Consider the following 19,042-nt stretch of genomic DNA (forward strand, 5'->3'; position numbering starts at 1 on the left):
CCAATCGAACTAAAGCTATACATGCCCGTCAGTATAAATGCGCATTCGCAAATAACTCCATGGTGTGTCATACAATACAGCAAGGGTTCAGGTCCAGTTCGCCAACGCATTTGGCATCGATTACCAAATGCTTGTCGACAGTGCAGGAACAAAGAAGTAAGAGAGCTCAGGAAAAGACATACTAGCCAGACGTTTCCGCCGCCGCCAGCCACCAAATATTACAGATGCATGTCGAATGGGGTTCTAGGCTGCGAGGTTATGTGGTCCCTGCGTTGTCTGGACTGGGGTGCGAGATGATGAGTTATCAGTCTTTTTTTTTTTTTTTTTTTTTTTTTGTTGGTTTTTGCAGCACGGATGACGCCGATGGATGCTAGGTAAGTTGTAAATTTGATATCTCTCTTCTCGAGGGAGATATGATGTGATGTGACGTTCTTCAGTTCGTAAGTGGCCAGTGGTTAAAATGACCTTTCGTTTTCGACATTAACGTAATTAACATTTTTGGAGATATATTTGATTAATTGCGATCTATTTTATGGTAAATTACAACTTTCCTAGTATTTAGGCCTCCCATGTCAAAAACACCCATGGCCTTGACTTGTTCGAGGTATTCAGCCAAGACCTCTTGTGGTTTTGTTTCCAGCCATTGATATCTGTATGATTTCATATCTTTCATTCGCTCTCCTCTCCTGTGTATTACAACAAGTTCTTTCTCTTGGGCGAGGACTTCAGAGTAGGTCTAGAGTGTTCAATTTCGTTCCCTTCGCAGCGTTACATCACACATATGCACATTCGAAATCCAGTCTTTCAACCTTGGTATGTTAATTGCGTTAATATTATGAATCGACTTTTCTCCCGGGATTAAAAAACGCCTCCCCTTCCTTAGCAGTTTCTGGAGACTGCGGTGGCGAAAATAAAAGGGTGACTTGCATAAAACACGTTTTTGGGGGGCTTGCCATTGGGGTATGGGTGTGTGTGTGTGAATCAGGTGAATAAAGGAACCTTTTTTTGTTCGATTCTACTTTTTTATATTTGTGACGAAGTGTAAAGTGGAGACCGTTTTGGGTTTTTAGAGTTGGATCGAAGGGGAAAATTACCCCCATTTTCCATGCGATTTGGTTGTTTTGTTTCGTAATGCTTGCTCTGGGATGAACCTTTTTATACCGCCGTGGTTTGGTGGAAGGGTAAAATACTTAGATTTCTGGTGGATTATATGGCTGTCTATGGCTTTCTTTGTTTTCTGAGAAAATAAGTGTTCTGATACGAAATTTTGAAGAGGAAGAAAAGAGAGAGGCGTGAAACAAGTAGAAGACCAAGGCGTAGCCATGCGAACGCCTTCTTGCCTAAGCAGGATATGTGTTTTCTATGCATGAGGATATGTTGTATGCAGAACTTCATACGAGGCCAATGGAAATGTGTACGTCGTGGCTTGCCGATTGGACTTTTTTTTTTTTCATTCTTTCTCTCTCCTCTCTGCGGAAACGGCGTCGGGTTTGCTGGGTTTACCTTCAAACTTGGATTTTGTTGAAAATTTTTTTTTTTTTTTTTTTTTTTTTTCGGTCTCTCGTTTCCCTTGCATTGAGGTGTCGGAGATGTATGTATGCAGACTGCACTGGCTGTTGCAGTTCCGAATACGAAAGGCTTGAAGCTTTGCTTTGTGCTTTGACAGGTGTCCGGGTGCTGTACCCGGGTTGGGATGTACTAGCTTACCCTTCTCCCCGGAGAATACCGAATGTCTACTTCACTTGGTCTCAGTGAAAATTCTTTTTGGGGGCAATTGAAGGAACCCTTATTCGAGATCTGTGGAAGATTCAGTAACTGTTCACAATTGAGGTATAGATACTTAATAATCCGTCTATATGATATCCATTCGCTCTCGTCTATATATGTTAGTCGCAAGCGTATCCAAGCTTCCTTTTATCGATTAAAGTTTGAAACTGGGGTCGTCTATGGAACGGTTGGTCTTTTTAATTCTTAACGTCTTAGAATTCCATATACAGTTTGGTATTTTAGGATTTTGCTTTAAATCTTCTATCTGGATTGGGCTTAATTGTTTCGATTGGCAAGAAGGGTCTGTCTATCGATCTAGCTAATGGAGAGCTTATAGAGACTAGAATGTCTTGAGTAAGGATACGTTGAAGATTGGCCCTGTTGCAAGTACAGTAGTTCCCGCGTAAAATGGCCGGGAACTATGGTGCCACGCTTTAGGTTGCTTGTCTACCTGCTGGTGTTCATGGGTTCTTTAGCTTGCTTGAAGATGGGGAGAGTTGGGAGTGTATTGTCAAGAGAAGAAGGTATTGCCGTGGTGAGGTGTTGGAGGGAGAAGATTGGATGGGACCTTGGGGTTTTCAACTCATGCTGTGGGGGTTTACGGACAGCTCTCTCCATGGATGGTTTGGTCTCGTGAGGGTCACGATCCTTTTTTATTTCTTGAAATTAAAGAGAGATAGGTAGGAAAGGATAGAGCGAAAAGGATAATGGCAAATAGATGATATCGTCCTCGTGACAATAAACGGCAGACAGTACAACATGCAATTTGGTGGCGTAGTTTTAAAAACGATTCGATCGGATCGCGGTTCGACAGTTCACTGCGCCTGGGAACAAGCCGCACCCGTATTGTTATATTTTCATATGCACTGGTTCGGTGGAATACATATGCCTGAGGTAATGTGGGGATTTGTCTTACAGACGAAATAAAATGCTCCTATCTTCAGAGGATGTGGTCTGATATGGTTTTTTGTGGAGCCGCCGGCGAATTTAATCTGTGCTTCAATAGGCTTTTTTGGAGGGTAGGAATATATGAAAGGCACGGTTAACTTGGTGTCGAGGTCTCATTGGAAGCCTTGCCAGAAAGTTAACCGACTCTTTTCTCTCGTTCCCGTCCCTGACTCGGCCTGGGGTCGCTATTGTATAAAAATACCAGCGCACCGTGAGCAATTAGTATTATTAATGGAAATCTATTGCCGAAAATACATTTAACCACTGGCAACTGGTTCTGGGTCGGTTCTACTTCTGACGCCGGTTTCACAAAGCACCAGCAATTAACCTCATGCCAGGCGAACCTCTAATAAAGGTCCCCTTTGCCAATTGCAAACGAACATGTGAGTTTCGGAAAGGGTTTTTATTAGATCTCGGAGATTATCTTTGCATGTATCTCGATAGAGATATTATACATACATACGTGCAGCAATGGAAATTATATCAGGGTTTAGGGGGTGTATGTAGGGCCGGACAATGTTTCTCGGGGGCGGTACCTTCGAGGCTGGTTTCCGCCCGCGCCATCATAACTAGCGGAGATGTTACAAACCTCCAAGTTCGGAAGTAGGATACAAAGCAGGAATTCGTATCCTACTCCCTGCTTTTTCGAACCTTACCGATGGAGACCTGCGGGATGGCATCGGGATGATATGTATTATTGTCTAGCGAAGGGGTTTCTGAGAGATATCGTAACGATGCTTCAGTATATGGTACTACCTAATTTTCGGAGTAAATGCGATATAGGGATTTGTCGAGTTGTAATTACTGGTATACTGAGAATCATGCTACCAACGGCCCTCCCCGGAAGTATCTCTTCGGTGCCTCGCAAAGTGCCTGAGAATTTATTGTATGCTTGCCAAAAAAAAATAAAAAATTTAACGTTCCATCATGTCATTGCTCACCCACCGTCATGGCATGGGAATTTTGTTTGTTCAAAAGATGTTTCGAACGTTTCTACATTTCTCCTTCCATCCCACTTGCTATTATGGGTCTGGTGGGCTTTCGTTTAATTCCGTTGTTCCATTAGGAAGGGAACGTGTGACCTGACATCTCGACAAGGCTTCCAGAGACAGAATTTCGAACTAGTGAGGCCTAAGCGTGAGCAACAAACACGCTTTTTTTGTTCCTGCTTTCCCTTCATGGCCTTCCGCTGGTCCTTGCGCTGGAAGAGTTAAGTGCACGTTTATTACATAATTGTGCGAGCTTTCCCCTATAGACGGCCTTTCATTTCCGAGGGGGTTTCGGCGTCACCTGTTTGTTTGCACTCAGGATAGATTCGAATGTGCAGATGATTTTTTTCCTTCTCGTTCTTAGATATTTTGCTTTTACTTTTTCTTCTTTTGCGTGGCTTTTCTGCGTTTTCCTTTCCAATTCGTCGCATTGCATTGCCTTAGGGCCTGGGAGTCGATATGCAGGCATCGCTGTGGTGTGCCTCCTCCACCTTGCCCACGGGCATCGGATGATGCTCCGATGTAGAAGGGTACAACCGGCGATGGGGGCCACGGCCAGCTGCTTGGATGTGTATGCTAGTAAAGAGGAACTAGACCTGGTCCCTGGTCAGCCCAGAAGACTGGAGAATGCTTCGAAATGGGAGGGTAGGCCCAGCAGCATGATGCACCGACATGAGGGAAGTTCGGGACTAGCACATTTATGGAACCCACCTTTTCGTCAAGGAACTCAAGGGACTTGTGTAGCCAGTTGTAGACAGATACATGTATGTACCTGTACATGTGCCTTTTTAAGGACACCCCCAAACCAAAAAGAAAAAGAACTGGAAGTGTCAGATATTGGGGAAAAAACAGATTCGCCTGTCCCGTTTCCGCTTGGCTGTCCGTCTGTCTCTGTCTGTCGGAGACGTATCGAAGGGACGCCATCCATCGGATGTCTGATCTGGTGTGGGAATTCGAGTCTGGTCTGGTCTGTGACTATGGCAGTTAGCCTAGCCTCTCTTCTTATTCCTTCCCGCTGCCTGACCTGTTTGTTACATACTCACACCAGACCGGACAGGTCTGCTTAGTTAGCAAGCCAGCAACAGGAGCTGGACTTGACCCCAAGGTTGGACGTATTGTATGCATTGCCCTGTTGTCTCTTCTCTCACCTGTTTCTTCCCTTCTTCTATTTCCTTTTTCCAAGTTGAATTCATTCAACTGCAACTGCATCAGCAACCTCTCTTGTCTGTTGCAATTCACCGGCAGACAAACAATATACTTCTTTTCTTGATATCTGCTGTTTACCATCTTTTGTTACTTTTGTTATCCGGTCTGGTTGCATTGCTAGTGCAGTACATACGGTCGATACAGTCGATACCTACAGTGGATGTATAGGTCGTTGATGGTGGTGGATCTTGCCTGTTGAGGATTCCCGCCAGCCCAGTTCCACTTCCAGTCCAGTCCTGTTCAGTCTCACCCGAAACCTTCCCTCCAACCCAACCACACCGACGAGGCAAGACAGACATTATAATATACAATCTATCACATTCACAACCTCCTACTCCTCCTCGACGACACTTCGAATTCTCGATCAATCTTTCTGTTTTCACTTCGAAGTTTCGCTGGCCCGTTCCAATATCCAGTCTCTTGCCCGTTCCAACATTCATCCTACCATTCCCCGGGTTACGTACTACTATTACCCTTTTTCTTCGGCTTCCCTTTCTGTTTCCTTCTTGCAACATATCATACCTGACCATACCAGATTCGCATCCGTATATACGAAGTTGTGGTTTTATCCGTCTTTATTTTTGTTCCTGTTCCTGGCTGTTTGGTTGGTTTGCCGTTTGAGGATCCACGACCTCGAATCCAACCCTTTGAAACCTCCAAAGCCCAATATCCGACACGAGCCTCACCATCCTTCCTCCCCTTGTCTTCCTTGTCTTCCTCCCCTTCCCCTTCCCTGCTTCTTGCCTCACGATCAAAAACGGCCTCCCGTACCGATCTGTAGACCTATCGCCATCTTCATCTTAGTCTTCATCATCGTCACCGGACCATTCGCAGGACCAGCCTAGGATCCCCCAATTTCCAATCGGCCGCCAGTATCGCCCGACCCACTACCCACCGTCACTCCTACCGCTACCTCTACGGCCACCGAAACGGAAATCCCGGACCCTGCATTCCCTCTGTCCGCTTCAACATAACTCTCTTCCATAGAAACCCGACCTTTATACGAGTAGATCCATCAACAATCGTGCACGCTGGCGCAGTTCACAATCTAAAGTTCGTGGTGCGAGAGGTCCTCTGCGGGTACCAACCTACAGGGACCTCGGGAGGGAATCAGAAAAACATAACATCTTCTTTAGTTACCTTCTCTGTGGTTTAAACACCCCCCTGAAGAAAACAAAAAAGATACCGAAGTTGTCCTGTCGATTTTCGGGATACACTGCGGCTGGAAACCGAAATTTCCGAGAAATTCACTCGCTCTGTTCGGACGGACTTCTCCTTGTGCGACGACAGTCCAAAGCGGAGGGAACACTTCTTTCCGAACACCCCATTAACATATCGTTCCACCGTACACCCGAGACGAGACTTGCATTGACGAATCCACGATGCTGAATTTAAACATACCCGACGAGGGCCTCGTAGTCCCCGGACCGTCGTTGCAGGCACCCGACGAGAAACCTAATGCACGAGCTGCATACCCGGCGCCGTTCGCCGTCAAGATCAACGTTACCGAACGATTTCTAGAAGAGCTGTCAGCCGGAAAGCTAAATTCCTTACAACTCAACACGGGCAAAGGGCGCACGGTGTGTTTTATCCCTTTTGTTTCCGACTCAATTGCGGATTTTGGTACACGCAGTTAGTAGGATAATGAGGGTGGAGTACTTTTTACTAACGTGATTTTCTCTTTTCTCTCTCTTTTCTTTCGTTGGGGAAAATTTAGTCTTTGCAAGTAGGAAGCAACCAGTTTGAGTTTATGCATACCCACGAGCTGTTCCACAATGAGCTTTATCGACAGTCCAACGACAACGACGGTACCGTAGTCCCGCTAGGCATGCTGAGGGATAAGCTGGAATTGCTGGAAGTTGTGGAAAAGAAGAACGCGGATGCCGACCTGTTGGCTCTTAAGCAGCAGATGGAAGCTCTGCAGAAACAGAAGGATAAGAAGAGGTATATAGAATACACCCTCATGATATCCAAGGCCGTCGTGATTCGTCCTCCATCCACTCGGATATTGACTCGCGTATGAATAGTGTCCAACTTGTCTCGAATCCATCTAAGCTCGGGCCCGAACTTTCCGGACGAAGAGGTTTGATCGCTGCGAAGAAGGCGGGTATTCTGACAGCTCCTTCGATGAAGACTAAGGTCAACAAGAGGACCAAGTTTTCCGACTCTATGCCTTCGTCGCCGGCATTAACGGCTGTCACTTCACCGGCAGGAAATGTGACATCTGCACCTAAACCGAAATCGTTCCGAAAAGATCCTCTATTCCTACCGTTAATACACTTGCTCGCCCTAGGACCGGAGAAGGAACAAATACTGGCGATGAAGACACATACCGACTTGGATAAATGCTCTGGGATAGTAATACAGCTGGCCAATCGTGATATATCCGGTCGATGGGAGCTTTTCGATAGCATGTATAAGGAACTTGACGTCTGGAGATTCAAATACCCGAAGCAGGAGATGCGAGAGGCGGCAATTGAGAACGCAGAGGATGCTTTTGATAGACTGAAGCTGCCAGAAGATGCACCTGAATGGGAAATGCTTCGAAAGCCGGAGGACAGAGGGAAGCCGAGACCACCACGACAACCTCGACGGAAGCCGGAACCGGTAGTTGAACCAGCGAAGAAGAAGCCAGTCGCAGCAGCTTCACCGGCCCTACCTCCGACAATAAAGATTAGCAAAGAGGAACCAGTGACAGCATCTCCCGCTGCCAGTGCAGAGCCAATGGCACGGTCGATATCACAGCCTGCTACGACGACGGGAACGAAGGCTCGAGGAGGTGCTGAAATAGCTGCATTGAAGAAGATAATTGGGAATAGTAATAAGAAGAGTGCTGCGAAACCCAAAGCTGCAACTACAAAAGGAGGAACCTCTGGCCGAGAGAAGAAGACAACCACAACCTCTCCCTCAATATCCTCCTCGACAATCATGCCAACCAAGTTCCCAATATCGACACCCACCGTCACTGCTTCTGCTAAATCCCCAATTCCTCCTTCTGCATCTTCTGCACCTTCTACGACGCGTCCTAAACCCGTTTCTCGAGCTAGAGCAGGTGCCTTCAAGTCTGCCGAGTTTATTTCCGACTCCGAGTCGTCTGACGAAGACCGTATGTTGATAGATACCCCTCCTGTCAAAGCAAACTCATTGTCGTCATCATCTTCATCCTCATCCTCTTCTTCCTCTTCCGCCCAACCGCTCTACAAGAAATCTTCCAAGATAAATCCTCATTCTGATCGTCCTCAAAACATCCCTTCGAAACGACCCCCCAGTGTCGCTGCTACCCGCACCGAGCACGCTGCTTTGCCGCCTTCTACTAGCAACGGACACAAACGGACTGCAAGTTCAAGTGCTTCCCCTGCTAAACCATCCCCACTTGGCTCTTCACCTCCCCTAACAGCTTCTGATATCGTCCGCCAATCATCCACTGCTTCATCTTCCCCTCTCTCATCCATTGCCACCCCTGACGACGTCAGAACTCCTGTTCTCGACAACCATGCTTCGTACACCTCGGTTCCCATCCATACACCAAAAGTTTCTGCCGACAAGGCTTCGTCGAAGCCGAGGTACATCCCAGGACACCGGGATTCCTCAAGTCCTCAACCGAAACGCAAGACTGACGATCAACCAGTTGCTCGGAAGAGGGTCGTGACCTCGACTTCAGAGGATAGTGACGGAAACAGGAAGAGAAAGTCGACGGAAGAAGAACGACCCGTGGTGGCAAGAAAAGCCCCCAAAACATCTCAGACCGCGGACGCAACGAGGAGGGCACGACAACCCACACAACCCGAACAGAGGCGCAAAGAAGTCCCCAGAGTCACCTACGCGTCCTCGACAGCTTCGACCACTAGTATGTCGAGCTCATCGAGCGAAACCTCCTCGCGAGGTGGACGGACGAAGTCCCGCTACGCGCGGGCCGACATGGAGTTGCTTGTTAAGTACAAACGACTCCACGACGACTACAGGACGCGGTACGAGAAAGTCCGCTCCGACCCGAATCCCCCCGAGGATCGGGTGAAGCAGGTCATAGACCTGCACAACAGGCTGGCAGAGATGAAGATACGGATCCAAGGGACCGTACTGGCTTCCTAGTTGGAAGCCGGTACCGACCTCGGATCCATTGAGGATCTCGTCGCTCGTGTCGCCCCCCCAACCGCCGAGAAAAGCCGATGGACATTCCGGCTCCCCGAAGCAGCGGGTCAAAGAGAACCCAATGTTTCCGACTTACGATTCAAACGACGAAGACGAACTCGTCGAGCCTCCCATTGCCTCCATGAAGCGAAAGGCCCCGGAGCCAAACAAGGCTCCGGCGCCAGAGCTGATATCGAATATGGGGAGCAAGAGGCGCAAGCTTTTGGAGCGAAGGGAGGACGGAGAAGAGGGGGAGGCATGAAGGCCCAAAGGGCTTTTTTTTACAGCCCAGTATCCGAAATATCACTTATCCTGCGCACCCATCGGCTGGTCAAGCCTATGGAACCACCTCCCACCTTATTTAAACGCTTTGCTTGCTTTCGGCATTCTATTCTCTTTATTCATCAACAGCGGCGTTATCAACGGAGCGAGGATTTTTACTGTCATGCGAATTGTTTTTCGCGTTATTGCTTTTATCATGAGCGACATGGATTCTTCCGCACCACATTGATTTTATTAACGACTAATGAACTGAACTTCTCTGCCTACGTCACCTTTTTTTGTTTTATCCCAACAATTTTTATCTGGATGGATCTCTCCTCTACTACTGCTCCCTCGACTCGTCTAGCCGAACTTTTCTCGAATTATCGCCCTCGTCTAATCCGAATAGCTTTAACTCTGGCTCCTAGCTCTGCTAGTCCTTGTTTTTCCGGGATCTCAAAAAATTGCGTTCTACGTACTTCTTGCTTTTGCTGTAATCTGTTTTCCTCCCTCACTAAAAAACGTATATTGTCCACTGCGGTGTCTCTATTGCATGCCTTGCCGTTTAATCATTCGTCCCTTTTTATATTTTTATCGCCCCTCCATCGATCCCCTGCTTCCTGACATCCAACCTTTTCGAAACGGTAAATAAGAATGATACCCTTTTTTTACAGAACACAAAATTCACCCTTCTATCTTCCCACTCCCCATAAAACCACTTAAATTCATCAATGGTGTTTACTGCTTTTATCGTTTTCCTTTTCTTATATTCGCCGCGGAATTCCTCTTTTTTTATATATAACTATACATAACGTTTAATGAATACAGGAGAAGGGCGAAAGTCGGGTTTGAGCGAACAAGACATTTTCTTTATAACTACAGAACTCGGCAGATAAGTGGATGTGGCGGGAGAGTGGGAATGGTCTTTCAGTCTGTTCTACCAGATATCTCTTTTTTATTACTATTTTGGTTTTTTATGTATAACAGATATTTATAACTCTGGATACTACCCCCGCTGAAGAAAAGAAAGAAAGAAGAAAAGCAGTGTATTTGATTACATGTGGCTTTTGCATGTGGGCTCTTTGTTTATCCGATGAGAGGAGAGGGGAAAAAAACAGTTCTGTGACTGGTTTTCTTAGTTAAAATTGTAAACTTTTTTTTTGAGTGGTGGAGAGGAAAATTAATAGAATTTTTGATATTCTTGAAGATTATTTTACTAGACTTGTGGATTTGGAGTTTATGGTGATAGATGGATTTTGAGGTATATCAGCTGCGGGGACATGGATTATGGTGACGGCCCGATCTGGCGAGGATCTGGAGTCCGAACATTCAATTCAATATCATCAATCGATCTTCAAATCCAGCTGAACCACATCTACTATTACAAAAAACCTGCTTTCGGCACCACCGATCCAATTCCCGACTTCGAACTCCACGAAATCCGGGCTACCTCAAGTTATGTTACTTTGTCGTCTCCGCCCTTGCTAGTATACTAATGCACATGTCGGTTGAAAAGGAAGGGATTCCCTACCCTTGAACAGCATAGACCATTTCCATTTTGCGTTTTCCTCTGTTTCCCACAAGGTTCCCTCTGTCATGCAGCTCAGCCCTGCGGGAGGTGGGGTTTCTTCCCACGATTGCGATTCTGTTACTGCTTTTGGAGGGGTGCATATGTATATGTATTGTTTGTAAGCTTGAGATGGATGGGATGTTGGATCAGCTGAATGTGAGGGTGATGATGCGGTAGCTAGGGTCGTTGTCGGAACCGTGACGAGTATTCCATGTTCTCGAGTTTGTATTGAGGATATCAAATCATGAAAAATAAGAGAGAAGGTTGGAAAAGAAATCAATCAGTACTGTTAATTTCTACGGCTGAAGCCATCGCAGAACCATTCGATTCAGATCTAACGTTAACCCCCGGAATACCACTCGGTATACCCTCAGTAGGACGCTATATTCCCAATCGCAATCGTAATCGTCTACAACCGCACTTTTTCAATCATGTGTCACACGCCATATATGTGCCCACATGCTGACAGGTTTTAGTCCCCTTTCCCTTTGCCTTTCAACTAACCGTCCGGCGGATGGTACCGTAGCTGTCACATGCATACATACTGTGAGCGTAAAACTAGGCAGCTGGAAACGACTTGCATGCATGCATTTGTCGGTTTCGTAAATACGATTCTTGCCCCGGGGTACCTAAATGCGGAGATTGAGAAGGTCATGGAGTTCTTGAATTCGAATTCGCATTTGCATTTGACTGTGTGTTGGATAGAATGGAATGGGTTACACAAAAGCCGTGATATTTCTTTAGGATCCATTTCCCTCTGCGCAGCCCTAGTATCAATATATTGATCCCCGGTTGGGGCTAATATCGAGCGTTACATTCGATTTCAGCATGTGAGAGTTAATACATATTAGTTGAGATTAAGGATCTATAAAAATCTTCACTTTTAGGACCGTTATATTACCTATATATACGTTGGGAGATACCTCCGCATAACGAAAGATATAGATGTCTTCCCGGGGGAAGGGTACCCCAGCCAGGCGAAGTACATTTATAACCGGGGGGTACGTGTATCGATACACATAAAAAATCACTGGTAACACCGGGAAATAGTATACTGTATTTTAGGCAGAAAGATGGAAATTAGGAATTATATTCATATCTTATCTTATATATAAAAAGATATCCACAACAGGTTGTTTAGGATAAAATTACAAAAAAAAAACGCCCCCTTATGCCCGTAGATAAAACTCCATCTAGATCGCTAAGTTGCAGGAAGATAAAAACAAAAGGGTCATGAAAGGGTAGAACGAATCCGAATACAAGGAATATCGATAAAAAGTGTATGTAACAGAGTAAATGACCCCGAACAAGAACATTTGGATAGGACGAAGACACCGAAAGACTCCTTTGGTAGTCGGTTTTTAGGGGGGATATTAATGGTCAAATTGACCTATTCCCTACCATTATTACCTTTCGACTCGTTCTTCTTCCCCCGTTTTTGCTACTTCTCCCTTGCAAGACAGAAGAGTTACGGGTGGAAGAACGAGTAGTGTAGCGAGGTGTTGAAAACTCCTCCCCCGATATCCATAGGCAGGTGAAATTCGGCATCGATAGAGGCTTTTTGTTGTGGGAGCCGTGGTTTGGGGAATTCTTGCAAAGGATCATGGGAAAACATGAGTATCATGCCTGCCCTGGTAGTTCTACTCGACAAGGTGCTGTTCGGAAGAAGGAAACATTAGCTTCGGATACAAACGCTATAAGGATTCGAGAAAGGCATACACTCCATTCAGGGATCTCCTTCAGCTTGGTAAACAAGAACTTCTCAAGTTTATTTGCGTTCTTGTAGTATGTAGTCGTTTCATTGTTGTACGAGCGACAGTTGTTGAAGATCAGTTTGGCGTCACGGATAAATTCTTCAGGTTGACTATAGTGATCAGCCTCCAAACGGTTCTCCATGGTCTCGAGGTCCATTGGTTCTTTGATGACCTCATAATAGTCCGCAACATCCTCGCGGCTGACTGGTCTCTGGAATGGCCAGGCAGAGGGGTGGTTTTGCATCTCGTTGAGGATGTGTTGGAGCTGAGCGAAGTGTGGAGCATGTTTGGGTTGACGGGCCATTTCATCCATCTCAGGGGACCACCCGGACTCCTTGATGGCTGGGATGGAGAGGGGGTCGATCTTGCAGACACCGTTCTTCCATTGCTTAGGTGGAGCGTGAACTATGTGGCTGCGAGAGATCGCACGGATTTTCGCATGAACACACTCCTTTTGCTTGGCTAACATCTTGCCAGCTTCGAGATACTTGATGCGCGGGAGCATAGAGCACTGCATAAGGGTTCCACCTTCATAGTCCTTGATATATCCCATCCAGATGGATTTGTCGAGGGTAATTTCCTTGGTGAACCCCTGTTTCTTGAAGTACCCGATAGCATAATTGTCGGCATAGGTCAAGAAGTACATGACATCGGAGGTAGCCTTGACATAATCCTACAAAAATGAGCTTAGTAAGATGATGTTAGGGCGTAGCTATCTTGTTGATTTACCTTCAAGTGAGACATCAAATGAGCACCGTATCCCTTGACTTGCTGGTCGGAGCTAATGGCACAGAAGACAATCTCGGCGAATCTTCGGCCTTTAAAAGGACGATAGGTGATACCGCCAACAACCTCCAATGGTTTCTTGACAATAGCCATGCTCAAGTGAGTTCGGTCATACACCAATCTGGCAATGTAATCACGAGGCATCTTTGGGAGCTGCTTCTGGAAAATGCATTTGAGCCCCGTCAAGATTATCATTGAGTCCTTCTCGTTGTCGTTGGCGACAACACGGAACTCAATGACACCAGTACGTTCCTCGATGACGGCGGGCTTTTCCTTGAACTGGATGACCGTCTTGGCTGGAGCGACCTCTTCCTCACCTGTAGGCATAGAGGCGTCCGGGGTGGTAGCGGCGACTGACTTCAGTCGCTTTGGTGATGGTTCTGACATGGAGATGTCGCCATCGTCCGATGCCTTTCGAACCTCTGGAACCAAACGATATAATGTTAGCATCATGTCCGATTCGCAGGGAATGTATATACGGCGCTGGGAATCTTACGCTCATCCTTTACACCAGGTGCCATCGTGGCGATTTAGTCTGTCGGAAGTTATTTGCGGAAAGGATAAATAAGAGTTTTAGAATAATGAATAGATGGCAGAAAGCGTATCGGAATTGCTGTGCGATTGATATGAGCGTGCTGTGATATCGAGATGGAGATGTCGGTTGGTGGAGCGCGGAGGATTTGATATGGTTGGGAGGTGTGTAATATGCAGGTGCATCTTCACCGCCACAATGTGTTGGTGGAAGGTTGAGTGTTGTGGCTGGTGAAGGAGAGCCAAGAACTAGAGTGTGGCGCCAGTCTCTGTGGCGGTGCTGAAGGTATCACCGATGCCCAACACGACGCACACCCAAGCCCAAGGTGGCCTCATCTAACATCCCTCGATATCGCACATACCAGTGTACACTACACATACATATCATACGCCAGACACCGAACATTGCGGATAGACGAAGAAATCACCGAATACCCAGCTTCTTCGCGATCCATTGAAGGCCAATTCATATCTAGAAGAATGTCTACGCCGAGTTTAGAACTGTGGAACGCGGCCGCGAGTACCCCGTTCTCTCCCATTATTGGGAAGAACCTCCACTCCCCTGTAGCGTTCTTACTCCTCGCAATTGGTATAACAACCCCAACAATGGCCGCCATAGTGTATAGATTGTAATTCTAACAATTTGTTGAATTTTAGGCGCAATTCTTACAATTATATTTTCCATAAGTACGATATATCTCCAAGCATACGTGCATACTGTCATAAATCGAAATCTAGAAGTTCATAACTGACTGGTTGATGCAACAGACAAATCGTTAGCCCTCACCCCGGTTATAGCAATTCCGGCCTCAGTTGCGTTCGGGTTTGTGATATCTCGTTCTTCTTCGTCATTTCTACGTCATAAACTGATGCTTGCGAATAGGATTGGCTCTGTATATGCTCTAGCGGCTGGAGGAGTTTACGTTTGAGGTGAAAACATTGATAATACCCACTTAAGATCATGTCCTCTCGCCCTTCCCATTGCATGTAAACCAATACCTACGATATATTTTTAATCACAAAAAAACACCAACCAACAGTCTTGTCGTTTCAAAAGTTTCCCAGCTTTGTTTTTTAGTGCTTTCCGATTTTTCCTTTGAATTTCCCATTCATCACATGCTGCGCCTTACCGTTTCTTGTGTTATTTCCACGCCGCAACACGCTTCGGGGTGAAGAAAACCGCCAACAGCTACCTTGTTTGGGGCTCCTACTATCATATATTCCTGTGGACTGCCAGCTAAGTGAATACCCAGCGGCGTACTTGACATCTTGACAGGTTCTCCAGGAAGTCTGAAGCTGGCGAGCTCACGATATCGGCAGCCATATCCAATAAGGCAGGTATAGCCTGGCCAGGGTGACGTACCTCACGTAGTAATAATTTACGGTACATGCATGTACATGTTGGGCTCCTGTTGGTCTCCTTTGCATCGCAAAAAACAAGTGGTCCAGCCTTTTTTATGCTAAAAGTCTTGCTTTGCCGGGGAAAGCTTATTATAAGAAGATCGTAAGGTGGTGAGGTAGAAGGATCTTCTAGTTGTTCTTGTGCCTTTGCTATTCTTATTCTGGCAGCAATCTCCTCTTTCTTCTTTTCCCACTCCTCTCCATTCGGTGCTCGTATAGCAGTTTTACGCTCGTTTTGATACGCAAGGGACTGTGGACTCGCTCGTTCCGCTTTTAACTAGGGTAACAAGACAAAAGATAATTTACAGTATGACCCCTTAGGAACGACTTTCTTCATTCTTAAAATTTTCTCCTAACTTGATTGTCAAGGTTACACTCAAAATCTACTGCCAAAATGCATTTCATCGGAGCCGCCACTCTTCTCTCACTCATTGCCGCAGTCTCGTCTGCTCCATCACCTGCTCCACAGCAGAGCCGATTCGCAACGGGCACTGCTTTCTGGCCATCCTTCAAGATAGACGGCTTTGACCAACCCGTCGTCACTTACTACGGCTACTTCTACCTTGGCAAGGATACCTCCACCGTCGGTTGCGATCCTAAGGTCGAGGGTACTCCAAAATGTGATACCATGGGGTCTACACACTGGAAAATCTGGTACGCCGGCACAGCAGTCCTTGACGTCCAAGTTCCAGGCGGTCAGCAACTCTATATCGACCAAACTGGTGCATTGAGATATACAGCCCCAGGAAAACCTACACCTCCTGCTGGTTCCACCGTTTTGGGGTTTAGGGTTAGACAGGAAGCGGACAAGAAATTGTACTTCCATCATACTAGGGGGTCGTTTGTGGCCTGCCCCGAGGGTGCGGAGGGATCTGGAGTTTATAAGATCTTTGTGGACGGGAAGGATAAGAAATTGGAGAAGGAAAAGAAGTGTGTGCCGGTTCCTGGGTCAGGGAGGCCGACTGGGAGTCATGGAGCTTCTTGGTATAGCTACTTGACTGAACCAAAAACGACTTAGTATTAGAGGGTTGCAAATTAAAGGGACTATTGATGGTAGCTATGGCTTTTCATGGAAGTAGGGAGGCCCATGGGTTATCATGACATATCAAGCAACTATATAGCCCTACAAGTATACCTATTCGTGAGCACCTATCTAGATGGGTTGCTCGAATATGTACTACTCTAGTAGACGACATATCCTTCGATCTATCGCACATTTACCCTAGCTTCGAATATGATTGATACGATACGTTATCTTTCATAAGCACGAATATTATTTATGTATAATAGAAAGTAGTCTGTAATTTAAGTATGAATGTTCTCTCCAATCTGGCATTGAATTTGTAGTCTCACGGTTTACCACTTGCAGGCCGAACTTGACCCCAGGTATAGTACAGCTAAACTAAGCAGTCAACCCGCTTCCACGTGACTCACGCGTGTGTGTAACGCGTCCACTTTATAACACACCCAACACACTCCTTCTCTCAACCTCCCTCGACATCCAGTACGCCTCGACTCACTCCATCATGACCCAAGATCCCGCCCCCTCTGCCGCTCCCGGCCGCGTCTTCTCTGCCATATCGTCCTCCACTCGTCACATCTACGACTTGCTAAAATGTATAGGCTTTATGCCTATCGCGAACGTCAGCATCTCCGCCGACAACATCCGCTTCTCGGTCGAGGATTCACATTCTATGCAGGGTATGTACATATCTTTACCCTTCATTCAAGCTCTCTAGAATCTTTACTGACAAATAAGGGTGTCTACAGCCAACGTCTGCCTAACACCTGACCTCTTCTCCTCATATAACTATACACCCTCAACAATCCACCAAGAATCCACGGCAGCAGTTCCACCGTCCTCTGCCGAACAATTTAACCTAGAATCCGAAGAAAGCAACTCCAAATTTCAAATATCTTTATCAGCACTCTTAGAATGTCTACAAATTTTTGGTGCAGATGGGAGTAACAATAGCGGTGGTGGGGGTGGTAACAATATTAACCGTCAAGGAGGGGCTGGTGGAATATCTGGTCGAGATAATGTACCTATTGGACGACAGCAAGGACCTTTCTTTGGGAATCCGAACCTGTTTGAACAAAATAATTTAAGATTACCGGGGACTTGTAGGTTTGTTTATCAGGGTAATGGGTTTCCGCTGTCTATTATGTAGGTCTCTTTTTCTTTTCTCTGTATTACTGTTTTAATAAATACTAATGTTTCTATGATGGTATAGATTAGAAGATGCCGGCGTAACCACAACCTGCCATCTAACAACATTCATCCCCCAATCCTCAACCGATCTAATCCCCTTCAACCGCAGTACCCTAACCCACAAACTCATCCTAAAATCCGCCTTCCTCCACGACGCCCTCCTCGAACTCGACCACCTCTCCCCCGAAACCCTAATATACTCCGTATCCCCCAACAAGCGACCAAATTTCTCTCTCTCAGCTACAGGAATCCTATCATCAGCCACCGTAGACCTTTCATCCAACAACAAAGTTGTGATGGAGACCTTTTTGGTACATGAAGAGTTTGTGGGGAGGTATAAATTTGGATTTGTGAGGAAGGCGATGAGGGCTATGGGGGTTGCGAGTAAAGTTAGCTTGAGGGGGGATGGGGAGGGGGTGCTTAGTATGCAGTATCTCGTGGAAGTTGGGGAAAAGGGGGCTGCACCTACTTTTATTGATTTTAGGTTTTTGCCGTTGAATCATGGGGATGATTACGAGGATGATGAAGGGGGAGGGGGTTATAGCGGTATGGATGGAGCGGAGGAGGATGAAGATGGGGATGAGATGATGGAGTAGACGAGTTGGTGGACCATACTACCTAATTAGACGTATTCTTAATAGAGTATTTGAGAGGGATCTTAACAGGAATTTATAATATTATCACAAGGTATCTCGATGGGCTCCGAACTTATATATGATGGTTGGTGGAGTAGAGTATATTTTTTAAACCATCCCCAGGACACCGAGCAAACGCAATCTCTAAAACAACAGATAAAAATTGTCATTTAAGAGAAAAATTCCACTCAAGTGTTCCAATATTATAGAGCCCATAAAAAGGTGCTCCATCTCACCCCTTGTCTTCCCCTTTCATGTTCTTCCTCCACTTCGGCCCTATCGTCAAATCATTTAATAAAAATTTACAAAAATATACAGCGTTAAAAAGCTAGAGCCGACAAGAATAAAGACTCGAGAAAAAAAGATCTGAGGCTGTACATGATGGCTTTTTTTTTGGTTATCCGCCGTTCGCGCCTGCAATAAAGCTGTAAGAAGCAGTTAAACAAGAAGCAACTTGAACTCCGGATATAGGAAGGGAAACAAAAAAGCGTATTATACATGCATCGAATATTGTGAAAAGAAAGGGGCTATGTGCAGAGACCACAGTAAAGAACAAGTTGGAAAGAAGAAGAGAAAAATCAAAAACAAATTTGAAATAGAAATTCAAAACCGCCGGATGTAAACCTGAGCATAAAAGGTCGCCAAAAAAAAGCAAATAATCTGATACCCAAAAACAAGTTCCCAACAATAACTATTTAAGCAGATGTTGTGAGAAAGTTACATCGAGCAAAGATAGCCGAGGCCGTTGAGGAGTTTGGAGGAGTATATCGGATGATTAGATATATGGTGAGCATCCGCAGAGGAAGCCATATCGTTCCAATGTCGTTAATTATATTAGGTTGCATGTCTTGTAG

At 45.9% G+C, this 19,042-nt stretch overlaps 4 protein-coding genes across 4 annotated transcripts; 3 read left to right on the plus strand and 1 right to left on the minus strand.

Moving 5' to 3' along the window:
• Positions 1 to 6,292: 6,292 nt before the first annotated feature.
• On the plus strand, positions 6,293 to 9,300 carry DFL_005208 (uncharacterized protein; the record flags this gene model as incomplete). Its single annotated transcript, XM_067634433.1, has 5 exons — positions 6,293 to 6,490; positions 6,628 to 6,854; positions 6,938 to 7,962; positions 8,029 to 8,878; positions 9,000 to 9,300. The coding sequence occupies 5 exons, from the start codon at positions 6,293 to 6,295 to the stop codon at positions 9,298 to 9,300; spliced, it is 2,601 nt and encodes an 866-aa protein (XP_067492502.1).
• Positions 9,301 to 12,509: 3,209 nt separating this feature from the next.
• On the minus strand, positions 12,510 to 13,930 carry DFL_005209 (uncharacterized protein; the record flags this gene model as incomplete). The annotated part of the gene is made up of 4 exons (XM_067634434.1): positions 12,510 to 12,524; positions 12,589 to 13,296; positions 13,353 to 13,831; positions 13,906 to 13,930. The coding sequence occupies 4 exons, from the start codon at positions 13,928 to 13,930 to the stop codon at positions 12,510 to 12,512; spliced, it is 1,227 nt and encodes a 408-aa protein (XP_067492503.1).
• Positions 13,931 to 14,420: 490 nt separating this feature from the next.
• On the plus strand, positions 14,421 to 16,359 carry DFL_005210 (uncharacterized protein; the record flags this gene model as incomplete). The annotated part of the gene is made up of 6 exons (XM_067634436.1): positions 14,421 to 14,529; positions 14,598 to 14,627; positions 14,709 to 14,763; positions 14,824 to 14,863; positions 15,623 to 15,648; positions 15,711 to 16,359. 6 exons carry the CDS (start codon positions 14,421 to 14,423, stop codon positions 16,357 to 16,359), a joined length of 909 nt encoding a protein of 302 aa, XP_067492504.1.
• Positions 16,360 to 16,867: 508 nt separating this feature from the next.
• Positions 16,868 to 18,149, plus strand: DFL_005211 (uncharacterized protein; the record flags this gene model as incomplete). Its single annotated transcript, XM_067634437.1, has 3 exons — positions 16,868 to 17,042; positions 17,112 to 17,508; positions 17,576 to 18,149. The coding sequence occupies 3 exons, from the start codon at positions 16,868 to 16,870 to the stop codon at positions 18,147 to 18,149; spliced, it is 1,146 nt and encodes a 381-aa protein (XP_067492505.1).
• Between the last annotated feature and the right edge of the window lie 893 nt (positions 18,150 to 19,042).

The sequence above is a fragment of the Arthrobotrys flagrans genome, assembly GCF_004000055.1.
Source record: "Arthrobotrys flagrans strain CBS H-5679 chromosome Unknown unitig_0, whole genome shotgun sequence".
NCBI classification, from domain to species: domain Eukaryota; kingdom Fungi; phylum Ascomycota; class Orbiliomycetes; order Orbiliales; family Orbiliaceae; genus Arthrobotrys; species Arthrobotrys flagrans.